Below are 24,324 nucleotides of genomic sequence, written 5' to 3' on the forward strand. Positions count from 1 at the left end.
ATCCAGTGGCACATCAAAAAGCTTTTATCCAGCACGATCAAGTTGGCTTCATCCCTGGGATGCAAGGCTGGTTCAACATATGCAAATCAATAAGCATAATCCATCATATAAACAGAACCAAAGACAAAAACCACATGATTATCTCAATAGATGCAGAAAAGGCCTTCGACAAAATTCAACACCTTCATGCTAAAAACTCTCTAATAAACTAGGTATTGATGGGAAGTATCTCAAAATAATAAGAGCTGTTTATGACAAACCCACAGCCAATATCATACTGAATGGGCAAAAACCAGAAGCATTCCCTTTGAAAACTGGTACAAGACTGGGGTGCCCTCTCTCACCACTCCTATTCAGCAAAGTGTTGGAAGTTCGGGCCAGGGCAATCAGGCAAGAGAAAGAAAGAAATTAGGAAAAGAGGAAGTCAAATTGCCCCTGTTTGCAGATGACGTGATTATATATTTAGAAAACCCCATTGTCTCAGCCCAAAATCTCCTTAAGCTGTTAAGCAACTTCAGCAAAGTCTCAGGATACAAAACCAATGTGCAAAAATCACAAGCATTCCTATACACCAATAACAGACAAACAGCCAAATCATGAGTGAACTCCCATTCACAATTGCTTCAAAGAGAATTAAATACCTAGGAATCCAACTTACAAGTGATGTGAAGGACCTCTTCCAGGAGAACTACAAACCACTGCTCAAGGAAATAAAAGAGGACACAAACAAATGGAAGAACATTCCATGCTCATGGATAGGAAGGATCAATATCATGAAAATGGCCATACTGCCCAAGGTAATTTATAGATTAAGTGACATCCCTATCAAGCTACCAATGCCTTTCTTCACAGAATTGGAAAAAACTGTTTTAAAGTTCATATGAAACCAAAAAAAGAGGCCCGCATTGCCAAGACAATCCTAAGCCAAAAGAACAAAGCTGACTTCAAACTATACTACAAGGCTACAGTAACCAAAACAGCATGGTACTGGTACAAAAACAGAGATGACCAATGGAACAGAACAGAGCCCTCAGAAATAATACCACACCTCTACAACCATCTGATCTTTGACAAACCTGACACAAACAAGCAATAGGGAAAGGATTCTCTATTTAATAAATGGTGCTGGGAAAACTGGCTAGCCATATGTAGAAAGCTGAAACTGGATCCCTTCCTTACATGTTATACAAAAATTAATTCAAGATGGATTAAAGACTTAAATGTTAGACCTAATACCATAAAAACCCTAGAAGAAAACCTAGGTAATACCATTCAGGACATAAGCATGGGCAAGGACTTCATGACTAAAACACCAAAAGCAATGGCAAAAAAGCCAAAATTGACAAATGGGATCTAATTAAACTAAAGGGCTTCTGCACAGCAAAAGAAACTACCGTCAGAGTGAACAGGCAACCTACAGAATGGGAGAAAAATTTTACAATCTACCCATCTGACAAAGGGCTAATATCCAGAATCTACAAAGAACTCAAACAAATTTACAAGAAAAAATCAACCCCATCAAAAAGTGGGCAAAGGATATGAACAGACACTTCTCAAAAGAAGACATTTATGCAGCCAACAGACACATGAAAAAATGCTCATCATCACTGGCCATCAGAGAAATGCAAATCAAAACCACAATGAGATACCATCTCACACCAGTTAGAATGGCGATCATTAAAAAGTCAGGAAACAACTGGTGCTGGAGAGGATGTGGAGAAATAGGAACACTTTTACACTGTTGGGACTGTAAGCTAGTTCAACCATTGTGGAAGACAGTGTGGTGATTCCTCAAGGATCTAGAACTAGAAATACCATTTGACCCAGTGATCCCATTACTGGGTATATACCCAAAGGATTATAAATCATGCTGCTATAACGACACATGCACACATATGTTTATTGCAGCACTATTCACAATAGCAAAGACTTGGAACCAACCCAAATGTTCATCAATGATAGACTGGATAAAAAAAATGTGACACATATACACCATGGAATACTATGCAGCCATAAAAAAGGGTGAGTTCATCATCTTTGTAGGGACATGGATGAAGCTGGAAACCATCATTCTGAGCAAACTGTTGCAAGGACAGAAAACTACCTCATGTTCTCACTCATAGTTGGGAATTGAACAATGAGAGCACTTGGACACAGGGTTGGGAACATCACACACTGGGGCCTGTTGTGAGGCGGGGGGAGGGGGAAGGGATAGCATTCGGGGATATACCTAGTGTAAATGACTAGTTAATGGGTGCAGCACACCAACATGGCACATGTATACATATGTAACCTGCACGTTGCGCACATGTATCCTAGAACTTAAAATATAATTTTTAAAAAAAAGGATGAGTTCATGTGCTTTGTAAGGATATGGATGAAGCTGGAAACCATCATTCTGAGCAAACTATCACAAGGACAGAAAACCAAACACCGCATGTTCTCACTCATAGGTGGGAATTGAACAATGAGAACACTTAGACATAGGGTGGGGAACATCACACACCGGGACCTATTGTGGGATAGGGGGAGGGAGGAGGGATAGCATTAGGAGATATACCTAATGTAAATGACAAGTTAATGGGTGCAGCACACCAACATGGCACATGTATAGATACGTAACAAACCTGCACATTGTGCACATGTACCCTAGAACTTAAAAGTATAATAATAAAAATTAAACTGAAAAAAAAAAAGCTTCTGCACAGCTAAAGAAACAATCAACCAAGTGAAGATACAACCCACAGAATGGGAGAAAATATTTGTAAACTACCTATCTGACAAGGGATTAATAACCAGAATATATAAGGAACTCAAACGATTCTATAGGAAAAAAGTCTAATAATTCAATTTTAACGTGGGCAAAAGATTTAAATAGACATTCCTCAAAAAAAGACATACAGGCCAGGTGCCGTGGTTCATGCCTGTAATCCCAACACTTTGGGAGGCCAAGGCAGGCCGATCACTTGAACTCACGAGTTTGAGACCAGCCTGGGCAATATGGTGAAACCCGATCTCTACAAAAAATACAAGAAAACTAGCCAGGCATGGGCTCAGCTATTTGGGAGGCTGAGGTGGGAGAATCACCTGAGCCTAGGAGTTCCTTCAAGGCTTCAGTAAGCTGTGATCACACCACCGCACTCCAGCCTGGATGACAGAATGAGACCCTGTCTCAAAAGCAAAAACAAAAATAAGACATACAAATGGCAAACAGGCATATGAAAAGATGCTCAACATCACTGAGCATCAGAGAAATGCAAATCAAAACTACAATGACATATCATCTCACACCAGTTGAAATGTTTTTTATCCAAAAGACAGGCAATAAAAAAAAAAAAAACTAGTGAGGATGTGGAGAAAAGGGAAGCCTCATACACTGTTGGTGGGAATGTACATTAGTATGACCACTATGGAGAACAGTTTGGAGATTCCTCAAAAAACTAAAAATCGAACTTCCATACAGTCTATCAATCCCACTGCTGGGTATATCCCCAAAAGAAAGGAAATTAGTATCTCAAAGAGATATCTGCACTCTCATATTTGTTATAGCAGTGTTCACAATAGCTAAGATTTGGAAGCAACCTAATTGTCCATTAACAGATGAATGGATAAAGAAAATGTGGTACTTATACCCAAGGGAGTACTAGTCAGCCATTAAAAAGAGTGACGTCGTCTTTTGCAACAGCATGGATGGAACTGGAGGTCATTATGTTAAGTGAAATAAGCCAGGCACAGGAAGACAAACGTCGCACATTCTCACTTATTTTTGGGATCTAAAAATCAAAATAATTGAACTCATGAAGGTAGAGAGTAGAAGGATGGCTACCAGAGGCTGGGAAGGGTAGTGGGGCATGAGGGGGAAGTGAGGATGGTTAATGGTTCAAAAAGAATGGAATGAATGAATGAGACCTAGTATTTGATAGTACAACAGAGTGATTGTTGTCAAAATAATTGTACATTTTAAAATAACTAAAAGAGTGTAATTGGATTGTTTGTAACACAAAATTAAATGCTTGAGGGGATGGATACCCCATTTTCCATGATGTGCTAATTTCACATTGTATACCTATATCAAAATATCTCGTGTGCCCCACGAATATATACACCTACTATGTGCTCAGAAATTTTTTTTTTTTTTTTTTGGAGACAAGAGTCTTGCTCTGTCGCCCAGGCTGGAGTGCAGAGGTGCGATCTCGGCTCAGTGCAAGCTCCGCCTCCCGGGTTCACGCCGTTCTTCTGCCTCAGCCTCTCTCAAGTAGCTGGGACTATAGCCCTGCCACCACGCCTGGCTAATTTTTTTTTTCTTTTTTTTTTAATTAGAGACGGGGTTTCACTGTGTTAGCCAGGATGGTCTTGATCTCCTGACCTTGTGATCTGCCCGCCTCAGCCTCCCAAAGTCCTGGGAAATTTTTTAAAAATGTTTTTTAAAAGTACATTTCTTAATGAAGATTATATACTCACACCTTACAATGAATTTGTTTATTCTGCTTTCCTTTTAATACCTGGTTCAACTCCTTACAATAAGAGATTTAGAAATTTGATTATTTGATGTGAAGGGGTGAGGTTGAGATGGAGAATGTAAGTTATTTACGGCAAAGCATGTTTTCTGAAAAAGAAATTTTCCAATAAACTGTACTCAGTTTATTGGAATGAACTCAGAATTTGTTGTCAGACTACTCCTGCTTTCAAATCCTGGCTGGCTGATTTGGGGGAAGTCCTCTGGAGTCAGTTAGACCTCTAGACTCTAATAGCACCCACCTGACTGTGATTTTGTGTGGAGCTAATGCTTGGAATGTATGTGTTTAATAGTTCATTGAACAAATGGCTATAAGCAAAGGAAGATGGAAAAAGATCAAAATTACAAGGATTTTTTTCTGAAGATATTAAAAATACTAATAATTTTCTCTTGGCCAAGGTATGATTTAAAAATTGGGTCTTCAGCATATAAACTATATACGTATTAATAAAAATCATTAGAGAAGATGAACTTTCCATCAGAAGAGAACATAGAGTAAAAAGATAAGATGCCTTCTAGATAAGCCCCTGAGGAGTTCTAACTATAAACTCAGAAGGGAATGGGCCAACGGAAGTAGACCAAAGAGAAAAAGGGAGATGAAGACACCTAGAATGACTAGTAGGCTTCTGGCTTGCACTGCAGGTTGTGCCATTTATTGAGGCGGAGGATACTGGAGGAAGACCAATTTTAGAGCAGATGATTATGAATTTGGTACTGGGCATGTTGAATTTGAGGTTCCTATAAGACATTCATATAGAAATGTTGAATATGTAGTTGAGCATTCTAGTCTAGAAATCTGAAGAGTTGCCTGAGCTGAGAAGTGATGTTCTGAAAGATAAGAAGAAAACTGTGAATCTTTTATGAAAATATGGGTCATTTTAATTAGGAAGGGATAGTGCAGCAGTGTTTTATATGGTAATTTGGGTACATATCTTTATATACTAAGTCGCTTAATAGCAGGGAATATGGGTTATTATTTTGTATACCCTACAGCACTTAACCTTACTCTTGGTAAGCATTCAATAATTATTTGTTGAATTGAACTAAATTGACTAAAGAGTTTATTTTGCAAGCTAGCCTATTCTGTGAATCAAGGATTGTGAATTAGCTGAGTTGAAGCTTAGTAATCAAAGATTCTCAAGGAGGACATGACAGACATCAAGAACCAGTGTGTGGCTTCCTGAAAGTAAGCAGCAATCAGTCTGGCAAATCAGTCAGGTCTGTTCAGGCTTGCCACAAGTAGGGCACAGCACATCTTGCATAAAATGCAGGTGCAAAACTTGCTGAGAGGAGAGGATCATAACTTTGGTATGTAAGCACAAACCGTATTACAGTAAGCAGAAAACTTCTAATAATTTTCACTATATCACCATTCACCTAAAATTAAAACAACTAATATACTTTGTTATGAAATAAGGTGACTTTATGTAGATACACTGTTTTTCAAAGAGTTTTTTCACAAGAAATGTCACAGATTCACACACATTTATCTATCTACAAGACTAGATTCCTACAGACTCTTTAGTCCTATAAATAATGAAAAGCAATTAAACTTTTTTCCCTACTTAGTTCAAATGATTGATAGCTTAATAGATACTTCATTTAATAAGAATTGTCCAGCAGTGGTTATTTCAGAACTGCAAAGAAAAAAATCAGCCAAGTCAATGGGTTTGACAAAAACCATTGAAATGTATAAAACAAGCTGTTATTGTACAGGAAACAATAAACTCCCAAACAATTAATATATATGAATGGCATTTTCATAGCTTTTTGAAAAATTGTCAGATTTGTAAGTACTGTTAACTTTGCTATGAGACAAAATTCCATCATAGATCTTACTAAGAAATTATTGATAAGTTAATTTTAAAAGAAACTTAGTTCTAACATGGATGGTTCCTATATTTGAATTTATTTTTTTAATTTGAGACAGTGTTTGGCTCCTGTTGCCCAGGCTGGAGTGCAATGGTGCAATCTCAGCTCATTGCAACTTCCACCTCCCAGATTCAAGTGATTCGTCCACCTCAGCCTTCCAAGTAGCTGGGATTACAGGCGTGCGCCCCCACACCTGGCTTAATTTTGTATTTTTAGTAGAGACGAGTTTCAGCATATTGGTCAGTCTGGTCTTGAACTCCTGACCTCAAGTAATCCGCCTGCCTCGGCCTCCCAGAGTGCTGGGATTACAGGCGTGAGCCCTGGCACCCAGCCTTTGATACTTCTATTAGTCATGCCTACATGATCAACTCTTTAAATATAATATGGAAAAGATACAACAGCATAAGCAAAATAGTCTTCAGTCTTCCATATAGCTTTACCTTGGACTAGGTACAAACTTAAAACTCCTATCCTAAAATTTAATTTAAAAGAAGTATTTACAAAAATCATAAATGTTGATAATTCTTTCAACAGATGCTGGCCAAACTACTAGAAGAGCAGCATCAGTGATACATTCAATGTTTTTAAGAATTAGTCCTCATCTAGTTAGTGCCTCAGATTCTTTCTGGTGCCTCTGATTTTGAATATTATTGCTTTTCTTCGTTTTGTCCTAAAAGGAAGTGACTCATCAAACACACAAACTAATCCAGTTCCAATGAGGATCTATATTTTGCTTAAGGAATGAAAAGGTATATGTTACAGTATAAAATCTATTTTTGTACTTAGATGCATGAATAAGAGGAGTTGGGATTATGAGTAAATGCTAATCTTAAAAAGAAATGGCAACACCTCTAAGAAAGAGACAACAAAAGAGTGAGAAAGATCCAAAACAATCTTCAGGAATTGGATGGACAATTATCAAGAGGTGACTGAAAGGATTTGGAGTATGGAAGGAGTACCAGGAACATTGAGACAACATAATTTTATAGTGAAGCATCTCAACACAATTTTTACCAATAACACTTAGCAGCCTAAAAGAAACAGGGAAATTGGAGACGGTAGGAAGTCAGGGCATAGGGAGAAAACATAGCTATGAATTCATAGTTGAAATGGTAGACACTATGTATTCTCAACTGCAAGGAGAAAATAGAAGCCAAAAGGACTAAATATATAACTAATCCAGAGGCTTTTAAAATTCTGCTTTTTTCTTGGTATGTATTGTCATGTATTTGTTTATCTTCTCTTCCTGTATGATACTGTGTCTTACTTGTGTTTCACAAATGTGAGACTCCTGACCTTTTATAAGAAGGTAACAAGGCATTTTTCAAAAAGCCTTTCTTTGGAGAGGTTGAGTGGGATGGTGGAGTGGATTAAGTGGAACAAAATTCCAGTTGTTTGTTGGGAAAATATTTTTTAGTCTAAAATCCCTCTGAGACTCACTCCAAACTAATTTCTTTCTGTCATTCTTCTTCCTTCTTTCGGTCTCTCTATAACTAAATTTAGTTTAAAATTATGTTTTCTAGAAAGGCAGCCTTTCCATGATCATTGGAGCACATTCTGCTCATGTTAGAAGTTCATCTTCTTAGACATTAAGCACATACAGTAGTCCCCCCTTATCCGCAGGGGATACATTCTAAGACCCCCAGTGGATCCTGAAATTGATAATAGTACTGAACCCTATATATACTGTTTTTCCTATGTGTACATACCTATGATTACATTTCATTTATAAGTAAAGACACAGTAAGAGATTAACAATAAGAATAAATTAGAACAATTATAATAATACACTGTAATAAAAGTTGTATGAATGTGGTCTCTCTTTCTCTCAAAATAATCTTATTGTATCATACTCACCCTTCTTGTGATCTGTCAATCTAATAGAGGTGACTACTAAGCGACTAATGGGTGGATCGTGTCAACAGCATGGATACGCTGGACAAAAGCTTGAGTCATGTCCCAAGCAGGATAGAGCAAGATGGTGTGAGATTTCATCGCTGTACTCAAAATGGCCCACAATTTAAAACTTACAAATTATTTATTTCTGAAATTTTCCATTTAATATTTTCAGACCACAGCTGACTACAGCTAACTGAAACTGGGAAAAGAGAAACTGGGTAAGGGGGACAACTATAGTATTAAGGCAAGAAAATTTCAGGGGAAAGCAAGCAGTTATTTTTTGGCCAAATATGATACATTTTCTCTCTCAACTGGATACAGTTAGAAATAGGGGGAAAAAAAAAAAAAAACCCACCTTTGAAGTGCTCACTATGCTTAGTCTTTGTGCCAACTTCTGTAGTTTTTCTTTTCTTCTGGGGGTAGGAATGGGATTAAAGGTTAGAGATTAGTTTTGTTTTTTATTTTTAAGAAAAGATGAAATTTTTAAAATCCTGGTCAAATAGTAAGTATGACAATTGAGACCAGGTGCTATACTATAGTGAGCCAGATGTGTGTATAAAACAAGAAGCTGTTATTGTACAGGAAAAAAATGCAAAAACCACAAAACCATTTTAAAATTATTATTTTTACTTTCTTTCTGTGCCAATAGCACCCCCACAAACATGGTAAACATTCCTAAAACCCACTGGACTTTCTGTATGAAGTGTGGCAAGCACCGACCCCACAAAATGACACAGTACAAGAAGGGCGATGATTCTCTGTATGCCCAGGGAAAGCGGTGTTATGACAGGAAACAGAGTGGCTATGGGGAGCAAGCTAAGCCAATTTTCCAGAAAAATAAAAACTACAAAGAAGATTGTGCTAAGGCTTGAGTGTGATGAGCCAACTGCAGATCTAAGATAATGCTGGCTATTAAAAGATGCAAGCATTTTGAACTGGGAGGAGATAAGGAGAGAAAGGCCCAAGTGATTCAGTTCTAAGTGTCATCTTTTGTTTTGTTATGAAGATTGTAAAATCTTGAGTTTATGGCTGGGCGCGATGGGTCACGCCTGTGATCCCAGCACTTTGGGAGGCCAAGGCAGGTGAATCACGAGGTCAGAAGATCTAGACCATCCTGGCTAACACGGTGACACCCCTTCTCTACTAAAAATATAAAAAATTAGCTGGGCGTGGTGGCGGGCCACCTGTAGTCCCAGCTACTCAGGAGGCTGAGGCAGGAGAATGGCATGAACCCTGGAGGTGGAGGTTGCAGTGAGCCGAGATCGTGCCACTGCACTCCAGCCTGGGTGACAGAGCAGGACTCCATCTCAAAAAAAAAAAAAAAAAAAAAAAAAAGGATTATTTTTGCTGAATATAAGTGAATCAAGACAAGTATAACTGAACTGCTTTTAAAAACTGATACATTGAAACAATTAGAATGTGAATCATCACAAGACTGTTTTTATATTTATAACGAAGCGTATAGTGTAGGCTTTAGAACATAGGCTTCAGAGCCAGATTGCCTGAATGTGTCTAGATTCCACCAATTACTAATGGATCTTGACTAAATTATGTAATCTTTCTTCCTCAATTTCCTTTATGTTTTGAAGATCATAGTACTGAAAACATTGCCCAGCACATACTATTCAATTAATGTTCATTTTTTAAATTAATAAATGTGTCATGAAATAAGTTAAAAATTTCATTTAAGCATTGTTGTTTTCAAGGCTTACATATTTCAGAGCATATCTACATAGGGACAGCCTTTGAGATAAAGAGGAATAAAAAGCAAGAAATGAGTCTTTGCAGGTGACTAAATTCTGAAGTGAAGATGTTTTGTAAACCACAGAATCAGTTCGTGGTATAGGACAGCTATAACCAGCTATCCTTTTACATAATAATACAAAAGCAGTTAAACACACCATATCATTTTTTAAAGCATCATTTACATATTTGAAAGCAGTGCATTAGTGGGGTTTTTGCCAATTCTTTTGATTTAGTTTTTGACCAAATTGACCTTTCTTGAACTAAATGCCAAGCATTTTGCAGCTCTTAAATGTTGATCACATTTTGCCTTAAAATATATGTATTTGTTTATAAATGTTAACCTCCACACTAGATTATTAGCTTCTCAAAGTTAAGGATGTAGTCTTATTTAATGCTTTATAGGTACCAGAAAAAATGTTTGTTGAATTGGTTCTAGAGAGTAAAGAGTTTTTAAAGCAAAATAATCATAAATGTTATGCTGAATATAAATGACAGCATAGTTTTATTTGTTCATTTGTACATTAATATGTTTATATTTGCTGTTTTTTTTTCTTTCTGGGCTGCCAGATATTTTGTTTGTTTTGAGGCAAGGTCTGGCTTTGTCACCCAGGCTAGAGTGCAGTGGTGCACTGCAGCCTCGGCCTCCTGGGCTCAAGCTATTTTCCTACCTCAGCCTCCTGAGTAGCTGGGACTACAGGCGCCCACCACCATACCCCGCTAATTTCTGTATTTTTTTGTACAGTTAGGGTCTCACTGTGTTGCCCAGGCTGGTCTTGAACTCCTGAACTCAAATGATCTGCCCACCTCAGCCTCCCAAAGTGCTGAGATTATAGGTGTGAGCCACTATGCCCTGCCCTGCCAGAGATTTAATGTGGGCCATAGAAGAGGAGGCCATTTTAATGTTCGCAGAGCATTCTTGATTTACTTTTTATAGTTCTACATTTTTAAAGAACTTCTCCAGAGAGTTATAAATAATGATAGAAAGTATTTTAATTGTGCTAAAAGTTTTTCTAAAAAATAGGTTTGAGAGTGACATTTAATGTATTGAAAGCAACTAAGAAAAAAACAGGACTATTCTGAGATTTGGGTTTCTGGTTAACTTTCTTTAGGCTTAATGAAAAAATGAGTTAATTACCAGCTAAAGTACTTGGTAGACTACTGCATAATGATGGAAAATTGCCTACTTGATGATATTTGTGAAAATATAGTGAAGAAGGAGAAAAAGGGAGCCATTTTTTAATTCATTTAATCTTCAAGTGTACATTTAAAGCCTTTTTTTAATGTTAGTAAGAACTGCCTGATTAAATGGATCCTCATAAGTCAAACTTTTATACTGAGAGTTTGATCACAGGACATGTGAAAAATAATAAACACTCTTGAAGGTGCTTACGGTCCCAGGACTCATTCCAGAGAACTAGCTACCTACCATATAGCATCCTCTGATTCAGCCTCACAGAAGTTGTCCCACAGTTCACCATCAAAAGTAATGTCCAGAAATAACCAAGGTAGGGCTTCCAGAACAATGAGGTAAGGAATTCAGCAGACTATCTCCTCAGCAAAGCAGCAATTTAACTGTTGAAAATTATTAAGCAAAACAAAATAAAGCAATCTTTTAAAGTCTCCAAGAACCATCCTCGAGGTATTCAGCAAATAGAGAATTATTCATTCAAGAAAATATACTAAATCTCAGACTACAGTTTCACCCTGGAGGAGTAGGCCTCTGGTGTTTCTCAGCTCTCTGCCCCTCCTCCTCCTAGCTTTGTGTTGTGGAATCTCAATTCCAGGTAGGCATAGCTGAGACGACCAAGTCTGTCTTCCCCCAACCAGTCTCTAAGTGAGGCACAGCAAGTCGAGAACACAGAGGCCCAGCCTTCCCCTCCCTGCACTCACTGTAGGACAGAGGTTCCCTCCCAGGAGAGGTAACCCAGGAAAACCAGGGGCTGCTCCCCAACCTCAAGTGTGTAATTTTACAGCAGGGTGTCACCCCAGGGAAAACTAGTGCAATGGTGCAGGAGCCCTGCCCAGGAGGAAAGGCAGATCTTATGAGTGAAGAGCTCCATAGATTTCCCTGAGAGGACTTTGTTTAATTGGGAAAGGGAATGGAGAACTTCATGACTAAATTTGTTGTTGAAAGCAATACAGAGCTTGGTGAAGAGCAATTAAAAGGAGGCTGATAGCGCCATAATATATCAAAACATATTACTAGTGGCACCATCAAAACAACACAGCAGCCAGAAGTTTTAAAGAGAGAACCAGGGAAAGAGCCAAGAAGGGCCTTCCTGGGATCAAAGTCAACTGTGAGAATCGAGAAAGCAGGGCTCATGTGCTAGGCTACACCCACTCAGGAGCAATTATAGTAGGATATGGGGTAGACTTGAAAGCATTCTCCGTGCTGTACATAGACCCATCAACACAGGACAATAGCCTCAATGGCACAAGGGGCTTAAATTCAACATCTGACCAAACACCAATTGAACAATAAACTATTCTGACCCCTTACTCCTTGGAAGCCAGGCTTTAAAATGACATCACAGTCATCCCTGGCAGTCTGAAAAACTGTGTATATGCCCAAGGCATTTCTCTGTCAGTTGCCAGAGTGGGAATCTCCAAGCTACTAGTCCCTGGCTGAATGTGTAAAGTGTTTACCACAATATCTAGCATATGGGTAAATTCTGATCAGTGGTAGCTATTATTATTATCATCATCTATAGTCAGAACTCTTGGTTTCAAGTGACAAAAATCCAACTTGTACTAGATTTTGGAAAATAGGAATTTATTGGCTCATGTTATGAAAAAGACCGAAAGTAGATATGCTAGCTATATCCGAGTACTGAAATTGTGTCAATGAAACGGTCTCTATCCATTTCTTGGCTTTACTTTATGTTGGCTTTGTTCTTAGCAAGCTTTTTCCCCTCCTAGTAATATGGCCTACATCTCACCAGCTATCTAACTATAATTTGTTTTTTTCAAAAAAAAAAAAAAAAAAAAACCTGTCTCTTTTTCAATAGTTGCAGTAAAGTCTTGACTACAGCTTTCATTGACCTGTCTTGCATTACATACTTATTCATTAAGTAAGTACATGCCCAAGAAAATGAAATGTTCAGCCAGGCGTGGTAGCTCATGCCTGTACTCCCAGCACTTTGGTAGGCTGAGGTGGGTGGATAACCTGAGGTCAAGAGTTCCGAGACCAGCCTGGCCAACATGGTGAATCCCTGTCTCTACTAAAAATACAAAAATTAGCTGGGTGTGGTGGCGGGCGCCTGTTATCCCAGCTACTCAGGAGGCTGAGGCAGGAGAATCGCTTGAACCCGGGAGGCAGAGGTTGCAGTGAGCCGAGATCACACTGTGGCATTCCAACATGGGCAACAAAGCGAGACTCTGTCTCAAAAAAAAGGAAAGAAAATGAAATGTTCTTATTGGTCAGGCTTGGAGCTGGAGAATGGAGACATCTTCAACCAACACATGGACTAAGAGCAGGTAAAGTATGGCTTCCCCAAAGTTAAATCAAGTAGAATATATGGTATATATACTAGGCAGGCAAAAACAGCAGACTTTCAGTACTGCGTATGTAATGATATACATTAACGCAACAACGTGCAATACTGGACACAGGAAGACAGTTGGTGAATCTTAAATTGTCAACTCACTCAGCAAAAGCCTGTTTATAGAATGTAACTGGTGCCATTTCCAAAGTGAGTAAACAGGTTCCACCGATATTAATGTGCACAGATTGTTCTGTGGGTAGGGATGTTCCATAGAAAACATCCCACTTCAATTTCTATATAATTAAATTGTCATAACACTTGAAAAAAATACAACTGAACTTAATTATCATGAGAAAGATGATCACTAAGGCATTAATTATCTCAGGCAGCATGGTACAATAGAGAATAGCCGTAAAAATCACAAGATACAAATTCTGCCAAAAATATAGTAATAATAATTACCATATATTGAGTGCTTATTCAAAAAGCTTTTATCTGTTTTCTTATCACAACAACTCTATAAAGTAGGTATTATTATACACATTCTATGGGTGAAGAAACTGAGAGTCAGTGGTAAAGGAATTTGCCCAGTGTCACACAGCTGATACATGACAGAGCAGGATTTGAATCTGTCCTGTTTGCTACCAAAGCCTTGGTTTTTTGTTAATGGGCTATGGTACTTACCCTCTTCATTCCTAATTTCTAAAGTAAGAGACTGTGATTTAATTATCTTTGAAGATGCTTCTCAAAAATCCAGTGATTACTTAAGGGTTTACCTTTAATTTCTCATTATTAATTTTGGGTATCTTTTAAGAAGGATTTTGAATCAATTAGAACACCCCTCTATTTTTACGTATGTCTTTAATCATGGACAAAAAAAAGAATATCACTGTTTTGGTGAGAACACTCTTCATGTGCATGTCACAGTCAGTACTCTCTGTGAAACCACAAAGGAAACTACATTTGACAAATGTTTTTCCATTGGGACCTCACATACAAAGGATAAATTTTGGCAAAGACAAAGGTGATTAACGTTAGAACAGGAAAAAAGCTCCATCTGTATTTCTGCACTCATGTACTGGTTTAGTGAAGTCTTATGGGTTTGCTTATTGTTTGTAGGGGAGGTTTTTTGTTTGTTATCTTATTGCAATTCTGCCAACCACGTATCTCTTCATTCTTGCCGAGTCTTTTTTTTTTCACATTTGAATCTGAATTCATTACTACTTTTAAGAGCTGTGAAAATGTACTAACCTGCTGCAAATAGCTTTAAATAGTTTAAATTTTTGTACAAGACGAAAATAAGAATTTGAACAACTTTTCTGCTTGAATACTTTTAGGTATTCTGTAAACTGTGAGAAAAGATGTAAAGGAAAAAAGTAATATTCATTTTGCTGTGTAAAATGTATTCATTCTGTGTAAAGTGAAAGTGTATTTATATAGCTTATTTTTTCAGAGGTGGAGTACATAAAAATTTCTCTGAAAACTAAGTGGCATTAACTAGATGCTAGTTACTAATGTAATAATAACTGGAGGGTGTACAGTGTAGGGATTAATGGTGGGTCCCCTGGAGTAAGAATATCTAGGTTCACGTCATAGATCCTTCAATTACTAAGTATAGGTCAATGTCCAGACATTTAATTCCTCTTAAACTTTACAGTTTCCTTATCTATAAATGGGGGGAAATAATAGTGCCTCCTTTACAGATTGTTGCAAAGATCGAACAAGATAATGCACGTAAAACACAGTGCATGTTACATAGGAGGCACTTGGGTTAGCTTTCCTATTCTACCATTAATAACACTACCACTACTATTACTCTGAAAATTACAAACATCTTGACAGAGAATCAGACCCCTAAGAACTCATCTGTTCATATTAGTGTCTGCCCTTAAAACACAGTGGGTTAGGAATTATACTCAGCATGTAAGTTTTAGCTAGCAGCTGTCATTTTCTGTAATTTAGTCCAGAATTTATAAATATTTGAAAAAATTCACAACTATGCTCATGGGAGAATACAATGAATATTGATATTACATTTAAGTTTTCTTTGTTTTAAATTTTTGTGGGCTTTTTGCATAGTATGTTATTGTAGAATATTTCCATTTTTCCTTCAACGAATACTTATTACTATGATGGACCAGGCACAGTGCAATATACAAAGTACTAATGTAAAATTTGTAAGACATGTTTATTGCCCTTAATACCCTTAGCAGGTTCAAAGCTAGTGATAGAACATAGATATATAAAGAAGTAATTTTATAAGAAAATACTATGCTAGGCATAATAATGGCTGTTATTAAAAAGTCAAAAAACAACAGATGCTGGCGAGGCTGTGGAGAAAAGGGAATGCTTATACATTATTGATGGGAATATGAATTAGTTCAGCCACTGTGGAAAGCAGTTTGGAGATTTTTCAAAGAACTTCAAACAGAGCTACCATTTGACCCAGCAATCCTATTACTACATATATACCCAAAGAAAATAAATTGTTTTACAAAAAGACACATGCTCTCATATGTTCATCATAGTACTACTCTCAATAGCAAAGACAGAATCAACCTAGGTGCCCATCAATGGTGGATTGCATAAAGAAAATGTGATATACGCACACACACACACACACACACACACACACACACACACACACACACACTATGTAATACTGCACAGCCTGAAGAACAAAATCATATCCTTTGCAGCAGTCAACATGGATATAGCTGGAGACCACTGTCCTAACCAAATTAATGTAGAAACAGAAAACCAAATACCACGTATTCTCACTTATAAGTAGGAGCTAAACATTGGGTACTCATGGACATAAGGATGGCAACAGTAGTAGACACTGGGGACTACCAGAGGGAGGAGGAAGAAAGTGGAGTGTGGGTTGAAAAACTACCTGTTGGGTACTATGCTCACTACCTGAGTGATGGAATATATACCCCAAACCTCAGCATCATGCAGTATACCCTTGTAACAAACCTGCACATGTACCCCCTGTATCTAAAATAAAAGTTGAAATGATTTTAAAAAGAGCTAAAGAAATAATTTAAAATTCAAACTTTTGAGGCCCCTAATTTTATGTCCTGTTTATACAGTATTTCTCTATGAAGAATTCTGTAATTCTCTGTTTGTTAACAACAATTAAATATAGGCAGTAAAAAATACAGGTGTTCGTTATACCAGTGTTTTCTCAAAATGTGGCGAAAAGCTAGGTTTTTGTTTTTCAATTCATTGCAGACTGATACATTTGTAAAATAAATTTTTAAAAAAGAACTTTTTCTCACTATGGTCAGAGGAAAATGTTAACTACTGAAGAATGGTCAAAGAGGTGCAGTACTGCTAGTTTTGAAGATGAAAGAAGAGATCCAGGAGCCAAGGAATATGGGCAGCTCTAGCAACTGGAAAAGTACGGAAATAGATTCTTTTGAGCCTCTAGAAAGAAATTCAGTCCTGCAAAAATGACTTCTAATAGAACTATAAAATAATACGTTTATGTTGGTTTAAACCATTACATTTATAATTCTTATGGAAGCAATAGAAAACTAATATTAAACACAAGTTCTCTTTACTTGAGGAGTATATGTGGAGAAATAAAAGAAAATAAAGGATAACTTTCCAAAGTTGACCCAGAAGAGCTAGGAATAATTTTTTCAAAAGACATTGTTCCAAAGTGAATCACATACTTTCCAAAACTAGCTCTAGTAAAGAGAAAATTATTCTTAGAATCATCTCTGGAACTGAGTAGGTAGAATTCACTTCACCTGAAGAATGAAGGCTGGATTTAAGGTTCTAATAGGGAAGAGGAAAGAAGACTGGATGCTGAGTAATATCCACAACAGAAATACTGCTAATCCCATAAAAATATATACATGGTTTTCAGATTACTGTAGCAAATAATATTTTGGAAAATAGTGCCCATCTTTTGTTTGGCAAAAAAAAAAGGAGCAAAGTAGAGAATCTATCAAATACTTCTCTAATGCCTGCCAGAAAGACACATGATAAATTCTTCCTGTTTATTCGACAAATATTTATTGAGATGTTTCTGTATGCTGCTATTCCCAGGACATAGCCTTTGCTACATATTCATATCAGAGGCTATCAGTGGCCAGCAAAAATAAATACTGCTCCTACTTCATGAAGCTTATAGTACAAGTAGACATTAATCAAATAATAACACACATTGGCATTGAGTTAGAATGCATTGAAAGAGCATTATCTGATGCCGTGAGACTGAGTTGAAGCTTAAGCTAAGACCAAAAGAAGAGGATGCCTTAACTAAGCAAAGGAGAGAGGAAATAATTTTTTAAGCAGAGAAAATAGTATGTGCAAATCCCTGTGGTGAGCAAGAGCTGAAAGACCTATGTGGCTGAAAACAAAAACAGAGGAAGGCTGATGACAGAATGAGACCAGAGACTCAGATAGAAGCCAGACTAAGCAGGGCTTCATAGATCATGTTAAAGATTTTGGCCTTGATCTTAAAAGCAGGATGGAGGTGGCATGATTGAATTTGCACTTGGAAAGAACCACTGTGGCTACATTGTGGTATATAGATTATAGGGGAGCTAATGGACTTGTGCAGTAGCAGTGTTAGGAAACTATTGGAATAGTCAAGAGATCTTAGTAGATTCTTAGGATTATAGCAGTAGATGGAATAGTGTATACACTTTAAAGAAATGTTTAGAAGGTAAAACAAAGAGGATATGGTGATGACCTCGATGTGGGTCATGAGGAAGAGAAAGAGGGAGGGGGTCAAGAATGCCTTAGAGTTCTGACCTTTGGATCTGGTATATGGATGGTGGTGCCATTCACTAACCTAGGGAGCATCAAGAGAGCCCTCTTCCTCACAAATCAGCCAGATGGTTTAAATTTTATTGTAAATAAGAACTTCTAAAAATAATTGGATGACCCTTTGATAGCTCATGAGACAATCCAGAAAAAACAATATGCTGTTACTTGTGGTAGTTTTGTGACACCACATGCATTTCATTGTATCTCATAACTCAAGTCATAATATAGTCCTTTCTTAATACAATTTACCCAATTGCAATATATTTGTAATGAGTTAATTCTACTTAATTATCTCAGCTTGTCAATTTTGTAAACTTAAAACATAGAAACGCACCAATTGACAGAAAGAAGGGAGGGATCAAACTCATCAACTGTAACCATGCAGTTCTTTACCTCAACTTATTTCAAGTATCTCTTATTCCTACAGTGAAGTGCTGGTGCTGGCTCCTACCAGTCCTCAAAGAGCAAGTTGTTAAATGTTCAGGAACTTTGTGAACTGGCTGTTAATAGTTTGAAATTGGCCACAGTGGAAGTACTAACACTACAGAAACTGGAAATCACAACAGAATTGGCAAACACTGTAAAATAGAGCTTCCCCCAACCCCCAACAAAGCCCATTGTTAAACATTTACCAACACACCAGTCTTTGTATCCTTTAGAACTGTGTTATTTGAGAGGATAGCCTAGATACATAAAATACTGTAATGAGATTGACTATAATCTCACTGATTGAAGAATAGTGCTTATTTTCCTTCTCCACATTCTTTTTTTTTTTTTTTTTCTTTTGCCTGCCTGGAAACTGATACCCTTTCCACATCATTAAATGTCTTCCTTTAGGGTTGTTTGAACCCCCTATCCAATTCATTGCTGGATATATTTGATGTTTCTACAGAACTTCATTTGTGAAGATATGTTACTTTTAGGCATTAGTCTAGTGATTTTTTTAAACGTTTTTCTTCTTTGTTAGATTGCCCAGATTAAGAAGTATTTCAGTCAGGTGGCAAAGTTTTAGAAATTACTGAATCTGGTTGATAGGTATGTAGGTTTATTATACTATTTTCTCTAGTTTTGTGTGTGCTTAAAATTTTTTGTAATTAAAAAAAAGAAGAAGCAGGTGGCGACAGCCACAGCGTTCCCAGACCTGTCCTTACTGGGTCTTCAACTTCCAGTCTCAATCCCACCAGCTGTTCTCAAGATCTGAGATAATGTGAGCATTGCCGTCTCCTCACCTGGCCTGATTTACTAACTCTCTATTTTGATTTAAGTGTTGCAACACCTCCTTCTTCCCCTGAAAAACCCACAAGCCTTTGTAGATTTCATTTATTTTACAAAGAATTTAAACCTTCAGACAGTACCTACCATATCCAGATTAGGGTACTTTCTTCGTACTAAAACCACAAAAATACTGAAAAAAAAAAGTCTTAAAAAGCTTCAGTAACAACAAAAAAACCCCAAAGTACAGTGAGTGCATAGATTACAAGAAATTGGGAAGAGTGAAAAAAAAAAAAAAAAGATTTTTAAGAACTTTAGTAAAAAATGAAGAATAAAAGGGCCAGAACCAGTATCAACATGCTAAACACTGGAGAAACAGAGAGGGATGAGGGATCAGCAGAATTACATACTAAATCGAGGACTCTTCAAGTTCTACCCTAAAGAAAAGAAAGCTTTAATGTTAGGCAAGAACAAGGTTTTTTTTTTTTTTTTTTAACGTAGTATATTGTTATAGATCATATCAAAGTACAAGAAACATAAAATTGACCCAATCGTAATATATCAGTGAAGAAAAAAATAATTTAGAAATCAATTTTTAAAAAAAAAAAGATCCACAAATTATAACTTAAGAGAAAACTATCAGTATCAAAAAAGGATCACATAAATCATTTTATGGAGTAGAAAGCTGAAGTTCAGGAAAAGTGAAGTAATTTGGCTAAGGTCATGTCACTCAGCTAGTTTAAGTGTTGCAGCCTGGACGTGAACTCCCTAGATAACTCTACAACATTTTGTTTTTCTGTCTTTTTCTGATAGAAATGAAAATCCAAAAGTGATTTTTAAAATTATATAAAATAAGCCGGGTGTGGTGGCTCATGACTGTAATTCCAACACTTTGGGAGGCTAAGGTCACTGCTTGCCTGGTGCTGATTTCTCTGAGTTCAGAGGAGTGAGCCTGTAGACCTGGGAACCGGGTATCTGAGGACGAAGCACCCAGTAATAGGTGCTGGCATCTCAAGAAGGCACATTGAGAGTGGTTCTACAAGTGTTGGAAAACCTCCAAATTGCAATCAGCTGCTACTACTAGCAGGCACTATTGCTGTCAGAGTGAAGAATTGTTGCTAGAGTGAGACTTAACAGAATTAAGAAACCCATCTGAAGGAAACAGCAAATTCCTTCTTCCTTCTCTACTTGTGAAGTATCACGCTGGTCCCTGTATTGGCAGAGCCTAACGGGGAGACACAAATGCTTGCAGAATTCCAAAGAGTCGGTTTGAAGCCAAGAGACAGTAGCTTACTATCATGGCCTTAATTGTAATACGACTGGAAGATAATAGAAATAATACTTTTGGTATGTATAATTGGGTGCATGTAGACATTTTCTGGGATACTAACTACTGGGTAGACATTTGGTGTTATTGTAAAAAAAAAAACAAAAACAAATTTTATTAAAACTATTTGTTTCTCCTGATGAAATTAATAAGAGCCACTTAGGGTGTCTGTATAATGAACAGGAAACTATGCAAGGGCCTGCTCTGAAGTCTGCTTAGCTGAGCTTAAGACAAAGATCACAGCAGTAGTGGCTGAGGGTTGCTCTATAGTAACAGCAAACATGCTTTGGTCAGCTGAGGCTCGGTTTCTTAAAGTCTTAGAGTCAAAGAAACCGTCTAAAAAAGAATCTTACCAGGACAGAGCAATCAGGCCTTGCCTCATAAAACAGGACAGTGGCAGAAAAGGGTGTTCTGAAATCATGGTCACTCACAAGAGAAATACAAACATGGTTCTTCACTTAAGCAGCCATTTTTGTGCAATTCCAGGATCAAAAAGAACATTCCCATTGTATTAAGTTAACAGGTACTTATAGAATAATTATCACAAGTATGCCCAGCACTTTGGGAGATGAAGAACTAAGGTTCTTAAAGACCTTTACATATTTCTCATGTTATGTTCATGTTTTGTCTTTTTTTTTTTAAGGATGTTGAAGATTCACAGAACCACACTGGTGAGCCTGTTGGAGATGACTACAAGAAAATGGGAACACTTTTTGGTGAACTGAACAAAAACCTTATCAACATGGGCTTCACAAGGATGTATTTTGGAGAACGAATTGTGGAACCAGTAATAGTCATTTTCTTTTGGGTTATGCTGTGGTTCCTTGGCCTGCAAGCCCTTGGACTAGTTTCTGTTCTTTGCCTTGTTATTATTTATGTGCAACAGTAAAACATGGCTGAATGGAATTGTTTGACATTTGGTAGCCATATATGTAATTGAAGAAGTTATATGTTTCATTTTTTGACAACCGAAAAAGTTTGCCTTGTTTCAAATTGTGTGCTGGATGTTTTGTAAGTAAATTTATACATGGATGTTACTTAAAACTAAACTCTTGATCATAACAGGGTCGAATATATATTTTGAATATACATTAGCTTATTCAAAACTCTTGTTTCACTACTATGATCTCTGTCCCCTTTATACACCTCTATCCCCATGCCAAATCTTAGCTAACACCACCAGAAAGTGAACAGGGAAAATAACAGGACATGGAATTCAAATCAAGCAATCTAGTTCTTATAAAGAGTTCCAATAAAACATTTTAGAAGAAAAAGGATGAAATAAGCTACAAGTAAGTTTCACTTAGAAAACTGCTCCCCACTAACCCTCCCCACCAAATAATCCCATATTATTTGGGAAATATTTGGATTTCAGTTGTCCCTACCCAGCCTAAACTAAGGTAAATGATAATTAGCAAACACTACCTTAAGATTGTGATGAGAATCAGTAAAGATAGAATGTTTTCTAAGGGTTGAAAATAATATATTTATTGTTGCTGGGGAAAGTTCCCAGGTTAAATATAACTTTTTAAAAATGTAACATTGGGACCTAGACCTACTTTAGTATATCATTTGAAGTTTCAGACAATTTTGGTGCTACTTTTTGTGAGTTTTTAAAGTCTCATAGCCTAGTTGACTTCACCCTATGCTAATGCCATATTTTCTTGTGTCTAACAAGTTGCATATTTTTTCCTAGAGAGACATTTTCAGTATATATTTTTTAGAAATTTATAATTTTATAGTTCTTTCATAACAATTATTCTAAGTTTTAAAACAATGTATTTCCTATCTTGACATGGATTTTTTCACAAAAACAAATTATATTTTACTGTTGTTTTCAAGAAAAAATCAGATCATTTTTCTTTGATATCTATATCAGAATGTATAATATTAACAGTATAAAAGTAAATGCTTAAATTTGGAACTTAGCCAATTTCGATAACATTTTTCTAAGGCTAAAGTCATGTCAGCAGTTGGCTAGCCATGTTATTAAGGTGTCTTAATTCAGCATTTTTAGGTTTTATATTGAAATTTGCATTTCTTTAAATATTTGAAAATGGGGAATGGCTTTAGTGGTATTTTGGATTTTGTTAGAGAACCTAAAATCTTTACACTTTCATCTCAAAGACTATAAAGGAAAGAGGTAGTTAAGATCATTTAGAATTCAAGTTAAATTTCAGAAAATTGGGGCAGTCAGGCATTTTTATCTTTGGTAGGGCAACAAGTAAAACATGTAGAGTGCTTGCTATTCCACTTTTTAAAGCTTTTACCGAATCTTATTTCTAAAACTCTGTGCATTCTCAGTGTCTTCTCATTCTGAAGCAGAAAATAAGGAAGAACATTCAACTTAGATTTCTAAAATCAGATAATCCTAAACAAAAATGTTAGTCGGGGTCACTAAAAAGTATTGTGCATTTATATAAATACAGGCCTTTTGAAATTTTACTTTTAAAAAGCAAAAGACTTTGTACGATATCATTGTGTTTTTATTGCGTTTGCAATATTTTTATAGTAACCTTTATGAACTCAGTATAAGTGCAAGTTGTTTGAAAAGGTGTTTTTATTAGTGCACAGTAGAATTGTGAGGTTTTCAGTAGACGTCATGAGATTTTGTATATCTACATAAAATATAAGTACATTTTTTTCTAATGCTACTGGAAATTTTACTTTTCCTTTGGAACACATAAACAATACTATGTACAAAATAATAGCTCTGGTTCCACCAGTACCTAATGTTGAAAACATTTTTAAAGTAATTTTTAATAGTAACTATTTAGTATACTATCAATACTATGCATCAGCACACTGGTGTTAATAGGGTATATATTAAATTATATAAAGAAATAAGATATTTTGCTGTTATTCTTTCTACATATATTATTATTGGTTGTTAGTACAGTATACCATCAAATATTTGGCTTTGATATGAGAAAAAACAAACTTTGCCTATGTAATTGAAATAAAATATTTTCTTTTATGAAATAGAATGCAGATTATACTAATATCCTGAAATAAAACTGGTAATTTATTTGGTTCATGGTATAAAGAATTAGATTGGGCCAGGCGTGGTGGCTCACACCTGTAATCCCAGCACTTTGGGAAGCCAAGGTGGGTGGATCACGAGGTCGGGAGATCAAGACCATCCTGGCTAACATGGTGAAACCCCGTCTCTACTAAAAATACAAAAAATTAGCCAGGCATGGTGGCGGGCGCCTGTAGTCCCAGCTACTCAGGAGGCTGAGGCAGGAGAATGGCATGAACCCGGGAGGCAGAGCTTGCAGTGAGCCGAGATCGAGCCGCTGCACTCCAGCCTGGGCAACAGAGTAAGACTCCATCTCAAAAAAAAAAAAAGGAATTAGATTGAAAATTATTCTCATCACAAATACAAGCCAGTTTTAGAAGCTGTTATTGCTTATGAATAAAGAAATAGAAGTTACAATGCTAAGGTTATTATATAATGCATACTCATATGGCCAGCC

General features: G+C 36.7%; 1 protein-coding gene across 1 annotated transcript in view; it reads left to right on the top strand.

The window, feature by feature from the left end:
* Positions 1 to 23,880, top strand: part of FAM241A (family with sequence similarity 241 member A) — a 39,954-nt gene extending 16,074 nt beyond the window's left edge. Inside the window, exon 2 of the mRNA XM_025385918.1 lies at positions 21,489 to 23,880. Within this exon, the coding sequence (XP_025241703.1) occupies positions 21,489 to 21,734 (246 nt within the window). The 3' untranslated portion in view covers positions 21,735 to 23,880. The remainder of the gene's footprint in view (positions 1 to 21,488) is intronic.
* The last annotated feature ends 444 nt before the right edge of the window (positions 23,881 to 24,324 follow it).

The sequence above is a fragment of the Theropithecus gelada genome, chromosome 5, assembly GCF_003255815.1.
Source record: "Theropithecus gelada isolate Dixy chromosome 5, Tgel_1.0, whole genome shotgun sequence".
NCBI lineage: Eukaryota > Metazoa > Chordata > Mammalia > Primates > Cercopithecidae > Theropithecus > Theropithecus gelada.